Below are 6,892 nucleotides of genomic sequence, written 5' to 3' on the forward strand. Positions count from 1 at the left end.
ATTCCTGCTCCCCGCACCAAGTCAGTGGTGCGCGTCGTCAGTCTGGCACGGCCCGTGCCTGTTCCCCGCACCAAGTCAGGGGTGCGCTTCGACGGCCCGGCTCGGCCCGCTCCTGCTCCTCACACCAAGCCAGTGGTGTGCGTCGTCAGTCCGGCACGGCCCGTGCCTGTTCCCCGCACCAAGTCAGGGTTGCGCTTCGACAGCCCGGCTCGGCCCGCTCCTGCTCCCCACACCAAGCCAGTGGTGTGCGTCGTCAGTCCGGCACGGCCCGTGCCTGTTCCCCGCACCAAGTCAGGGGTGCGCTTCGACGGCCCGGCTCGGCCCGCTCCTGCTCCCCACACCAAGCCAGTGGTGTGCGTCGTCAGTCAGGCACGGCCCGTGCCTGTTCCCCGCACCAAGTCAGGGTTGCGCTTCGACAGCCCGGCTCGGCCCGCTCCTGCTCCCCACACCAAGCCAGTGGTGTGCGTCGTCAGTCCGGCACGGCCCGTGCCTGTTCCCCGCACCAAGTCAGGGGTGCGCTTCGACGGCCCGGCTCGGCCCGCTCCTGCTCCCCACACCAAGCCAGTGGTGTGCGTCGTCAGTCAGGCACGGCCCGTGCCTGTTCCACCGGTGGCTGGTCCGGCACCGGTCAGAGGCTTCACGTCGGAGCTAGAGCAATCCGCTCCACCAGTGTTCAGTCCAGCTCCGGCCAGCAGGGCCAGACCGGACCAGGGGTACTTTGGGGGGTTAGAGAAGGAGTGGGGGTCAAGCCCGGAGCCAGAACCGCCGCCGAGGAGGTATGCCCACCCAGCCCTCCCCTGTTTTGCTCTTTTTGAGGCGCGGTCGCAGTCCGCGCCTTTAGGGGGGGGGGGGGTACTGTCACACCCTGGCAATGGGACTCTAGGTGTTGAGCCAGGGTGTGTTTGTTCTATGTGGTGTGTTTCTATGTTGGGGGTTCTGGTTTGTTGTTTTCTGTGTTTGCCTTAGTGACTCCCAATCAGAGGCAACGAGTGTCAGCTGTTCGTTGGTTGTCTCTGATTGGGAGCCATATTTAAACTGTCTGTTTTTCATTCGGGTTTGTGGGATTTTGTTCGTGTTGGTTTGTGTTGTAACCATAGACGTCACGCATCGTTGTTTATTGTTTTGATCGTGTGATCATTTAATAAATATAATATGTTCACCTTCAACGCTGCGCATTGGTCCTCCTCATTAGACGATCGTGACACTGCTGCTACTCTCTGTTTATTATCTATGCATAGTCACTTTACCTCTACCCACATGTACATATTATCTCGACTAACCTGTGCCCACGCACATTTTTACTTATCTATTTTTTACTGAACACTTATTTTTCTTAAAACTGCATTGTTGGTTAAAGGCTTGTAAGTAAGCATTTCACTGTAAGGTACCTGTTGTATTCGGCGGATGTGACAAATACAATTTTATTTGATTTATGTAGCAAATGTTCCCACTCTGATCTTGGCACATGCGCTCTAGCCAATAGTACGCAGATACAGTGTGGGTAGGCTACCTACATTATGAGATTATTATGGATAAGAGCGATTTATTATTTGTATTTGTCAAACGGCAGCCAAGCTTCGATCATCACCAGAATAACACTCAATATTTATTGGAAAGGAGCATCAAGCTCATCACCTTGCACATTCACCACCCTGTGAAGTTCATCATAATCTATTTCATCTGTAGCCTAATAAACTGCATGCTTTCCCGAGTCGTAGTGGGAGGACCACACACCATATCATCGCGTCACTCCAAGTTTATGGATGGTTATTATATCAATGTGTCACGAACGTCGTATGAAGGAGTGGACCAAAGCGCAGCGTTAGTTGCGAACATACTTGCTTTATTTAATTAAAGCATACACACGAAATAACAAAACAATAAACGACTCGTGAAGTCCTCAGTGACAATGACCGAACACGGAACAAAAACCCACAAACACAAAGTGAAACACAGACAGTTAAATATGGCTCCCAATCAGAGACAACCAGCACACAGCTGACACTCGTTGCCTCTGATTGGGAGTCACTCAGTCAAACATAGAAATAAACAACCTAGAACACCCAACATAGAAACAGAACACATAGAATGAACACACCCTGGCTCAACATAATGAGTCCCAGAGCCAGGGTGTGACAGTACCCCCCCCTAAAGGCGCAGACTGCGACCGCGCCTAAATACGAGCAAAACAGGGGAGGGCTGGGTGGGCATTCCTCCTCGGCGGCGGCTCCGGGCTTGCCCACCACCCTCCAACAAACCCCCCATAGCGCCCCTGGTCCGGTCTGGCCCCGCTGGCTGGAGCTGGACTGGACGTAGCAGGAGCGGTAGGCTTCAGCTCCTTAGTGGAGCAGTAGAGCGGTACCTGAATTGGCACCGATGACCCAGGCACGGGTTGTGCCGGACTGACGACTCGCACCCCTGGCTTGGTGCGAGTGGCAGGAACGGGCCGGGCCGGGCTGGCGACGCGCACCGTAGACTTGGTGCGAGTGGCAGGAACAGGCCGGACCGGGCTGGCGACGCGCACCGTAGACTTGGTGCGTGGAGCAGGGACAGGCCGGGCCGGGCTGGCGACGCACCCCGTAGGCTTGGTGCGAGTGGCAGGAACAGGCCGGACCGGGCTGGCGACGCGCACCGTAGACTTGGTGCGTGGAGCAGGAACAGGCCGGGCTGGGCTGGCGACGCACACCGTAGGTTTGGTGCGTGGAGCAGGGACAGGCCGGGCTGGGCTGTCGACGCACACCGTAGGCTTGGTGCGTGGAGCAGGGACAGGCCGGACTGGGCTGGCGACGCACACCGTAGGCTTGGTGCGTGGAGCAGGAACAGGCCGGGCTGGGCTGGCGACGCACACCGTAGGCTTGGTGCGTGGAGCAGGGACAGGCCGGGCTGGGCTGGCGACGCACACCGTAGGCTTGGTGCGTGGAGCAGGGACAGGCCGGACTGGGCTGGCGACGCACACCGTAGGCTTGGTGCGTGGAGCAGGGACAGGCCGGGCTGGGCTGTCGACGCACACCGTAGGCTTGGTGCGTGGAGCAGGGACAGGCCGGACTGGGCTGGCGACGCACACCGTAGGCTTGGTGCGTGGAGCAGGAACAGGCCGGACCGTACTGGGAACACACACCACTGGCCTTAAACGGGGATCAGGAACGGGCCGGACCGGACTGGCAATACACCTCAGTACCTCTCGCCGTGCCTCTACAACTTCCTTCCCTCCTCTCGCCAATGGCTCCCGTAACCCGGTGGCCTTCTCTCCTCGTCTCCCATTTCGCCCTGTGGCAGCCTCCTGCTGCCCAGTCGCCCATGCCGTGTGCCCCCCCCCTAAAAAATTATTGGGGGTGCCTCTCGTCCGTCCGACGATGGCACTGCTGACGCCGCTGCTCCTCTCTCGCCAGGGCCTTAATCCTACCCCAAGGTCCCTTGCCCCCGAGCATGTCCTCCCAGGACCACGATTTGCCCACCTGGGCCATCGCCAGCCTCTCCATCTCCTTTCCTGGCGCTTCCTCCCATGTCCAGTCTGCCTGCTCCTGGACACGCTGCTTGGTCCTTTTATGGTGGGTTTTTCTGTCACGAACGTCGTATGAAGGAGTGGACCAAAGCGCAGCGTTAGTTGCGAACATACTTGCTTTATTTAATTAAAGCATACACACGAAATAACAAAACAATAAACGACTCGTGAAGTCCTCAGTGACAATGACCGAACACGGAACAAAAACCCACAAACACAAAGTGAAACACAGACAGTTAAATATGGCTCCCAATCAGAGACAACCAGCACACAGCTGACACTCGTTGCCTCTGATTGGGAGTCACTCAGTCAAACATAGAAATAAACAACCTAGAACACCCAACATAGAAACAGAACACATAGAATGAACACACCCTGGCTCAACATAATGAGTCCCAGAGCCAGGGTGTGACACAATGTTTGCACATAAAGGTGTTTCCTCCGCCATTTCTTGCATAATTAATTTTACAGACACAAAAAGATCCCACCATGTCGAACGAACAAATTGTCTTGATGGCATTTTATAAAATTGTAATGGCATTTAATGTTTCCATCAGCCCGGTCGTGACTTTTTTTCATAAATCAGGAAATTCATCCATATGAAATGGTTGGATGGAAACGTGGTTAGTGCATCAATAATGAATGGTTTTCTCATCATCCTCCCCTTGTTAGTTAGTCATCCTTTCCCATGTTTCATTCATCAGATTGTTTTACATGGCTTTTATTGTTTATTTTGGCTGTTCAGAAGGGTGATGTTCCCGTTTGCTCACAATAGGTCATTTTGGGTTCCATCCACCATCATCATGATCCATCACCACCATGTATGCATGTGATTTGTTAATTCATCTTATTTTTAACATTATGTACAAATAGGGTAATACTTTACCTTAAGTTATCCTAATACCTATGTAACTACACATTAGTTGACCCTTGTATTTCATTTTTGCATTGTCTATGCACACTCACAGGACTCTAAACACTCACGCACACTGACACTCCAACACGCACACATTTATGCTGACTCTACACACACGTACTCAATCATTTACACTGAGTGTAAAAAACATTACAGACTGACCAGGTGAAACAAGGTGAAAGCTATGATCCCTTATTGATGTCACCTGTTAAATCCACTTCAATCAGTGTAGATGTGTTTCCCGTGTGTATCAGAAATAGTAGTATACCTTGTAGTCCATGCCACGACGAATTGAGGCTGTTCTGAGGACAAAAGGGAGTGCAACTCAATATTAGGAAGATGTTCCTAATGTTTTGTACACTCAGTGAACGCTGCTGCTACTCTGTTGATCATATATCCTGATACCTAGTCACCTTACCCCTATACATATCTATCTCTATCACTCCAGTATTCTTGCACATTGTAAATATGGTATTGGAACTGACCCTGTATATAGCTTCTTACTTTCTCGTGTTCTTCTTATTTCTTACTTTTAATTCTCGTGTGTTTTTGTTCTACCTTAGCTTATTTTTAGTGCTACATTGATATTGATTGCTGCATTGTTGGGTTTGGAGCTTGCAAGAAAGGCATTCTGCTGTACTTGTGCACGTGACATTAAAACTTGAAATAACTGTAGTAACATAGTAACTGCTTTGTACATGGTAATAGAGTTTAATGTTATCAGTTGTTACACAAGTGGGAAAATAATTTCATAATAATTCTAAAAGTAACCATTCCCCCTCTGTACTTGCAGGAGGATTCCGATGGCTATTAGAAGTACAGCACTGTCAAGTGCCTCATCTCACAACAATCCAGAACTACTGTAACAATCCAGAATCAATTATCAAAACATTCCATGTCGCCCTGCCAAGTCCCGTCGTGCCTCGTTGTGTTCCTTAATGGAGTCTGTGCCATGTGTGTATGACGTTGTGTGTGTGTAACGTGTGTCTTAAGCTTAGTGGGTGAACGCCAGTGTGTGTGTACATCAGTCTGTGTGTGTGGCCTGTAGTCTCCGTCAGTCAGTCCTGAGTGGGGTCTATATGCCCTTCTGGTCCAGTTGTCATCTTCAGTAACTCCCTCCCACTAAGGCAGCCACCTGGACACCGGAGGAACTACCTGTACGTTCTGTCTAGCTGTCTGTGGACTTTGTGGCTTTGAAGTAAATACAAATACTATATACAGGACGGAGTCGAAAACGCGCTTTGCTGATGAAATGTCACTTCCTTATGTTATAAAATACATTTTACCAAGACAAATTTGATTATTAATGTTCTGAATTGTTCATTGGAGCCTTTGTCTAACATATCATTAACATGATATCCAAAAAGTCGGATTTCGTAACCTAATACAGCCGATAATAAGCACTGCGCTCTGTTGACGCTCTGTTTCTCGTAATAACTTGAGGATTTTACATTTTGTGGTTGTCGTCTTAAAGGTTGTTTCCGCAGGTCGCAAAAAGCTTAATTAAATGTAAAAGGCTTTGAAAATAAAAAGCTTGTTATACACTCTGTTCGCTGTTGACATTTCACAGATATACACTTGTTTTTGTGAGAAATCTCCCCCCCAAAAATTGAATTTTGAATTAATATGAAAAGCATATACTAAAATATGAAAACATGTCTCAAAATCAATATTCATCTAACCTCTATTGTTTTATGTCCTGTGGATTCAAGAAGAAAGACGACGAGTTCAACGGGAAAGTGAGCCTGTCAGGTAGCCAGTAGCCTTAATTCTTTCTTAGAGGATTATCTACACAATTAACATTATTTTTACCTATTGGTCAAAAGAAGCGTTTTTGATTGGACACCCTAGATACAGTACACTGTGATAAACCACTGACAGTCCTGCACAGATGCGATCACTATATGCGGAGTGCACTGTAGTACAATTTATGAAAAAGCACATGTGCCTATAACGATTAACTATACGAATCTGAAAGGAAGCATACTTTGTTTTTGTGGTGGACTACTACTGTGCTATATGAGGTATCTGTGAATTTATAAACTTGTATTTTTATGTTCTCACTCTGCAGATTAGTGAAATACAAGGTGGAGTTTGAAACACACTAGCATGGAATCAAAAAATGCAACTAACTGTGACAAGGAGTTTAGTTACATTTGTTAAATGTTGAATAAAGTATACATAACAAAATAAGATGTCTATTAGTTTGTCTTATTACATCTATTCACAACATGTGTGTTTGCCTCAGAAATAGAATGCCTAGAAAGGGATTAGAACCTCTCCCCATGGCTATGTGACTGGTAAATTAATGGGTACACTAAATATGGCTGATTCTGTATTGAAGAGTTCCATTCTAGGGATTCTATTTCTATGGTTTGCCTGCTTGCTCATTGTAACATTACAGTATTAGTATGAAACAGGAGAGCCAACTTGAGTCTTTTCCAACATGACTACGCCAGTCTGTCTCAGCATAC

General features: G+C 48.6%; 1 protein-coding gene across 1 annotated transcript in view; it reads left to right on the forward strand.

Moving 5' to 3' along the window:
* The window catches only part of LOC311128343 (uncharacterized protein), a 30,019-nt gene extending 23,418 nt beyond the window's left edge, over positions 1-6,601 (forward strand). The window contains exon 5 of the mRNA XM_084160452.1: positions 5,212-6,601. Coding sequence (XP_084016578.1) covers positions 5,212-5,232 — 21 coding nt within the window. The 3' untranslated portion in view covers positions 5,233-6,601. The remainder of the gene's footprint in view (positions 1-5,211) is intronic.
* Positions 6,602-6,892: the final 291 nt, after the last annotated feature.

The sequence above is a fragment of the Coregonus lavaretus genome (assembly GCF_964263955.1).
Source record: "Coregonus lavaretus genome assembly, chromosome: 4".
Classification (NCBI taxonomy): Eukaryota; Metazoa; Chordata; class Actinopteri; order Salmoniformes; family Salmonidae; genus Coregonus; species Coregonus lavaretus.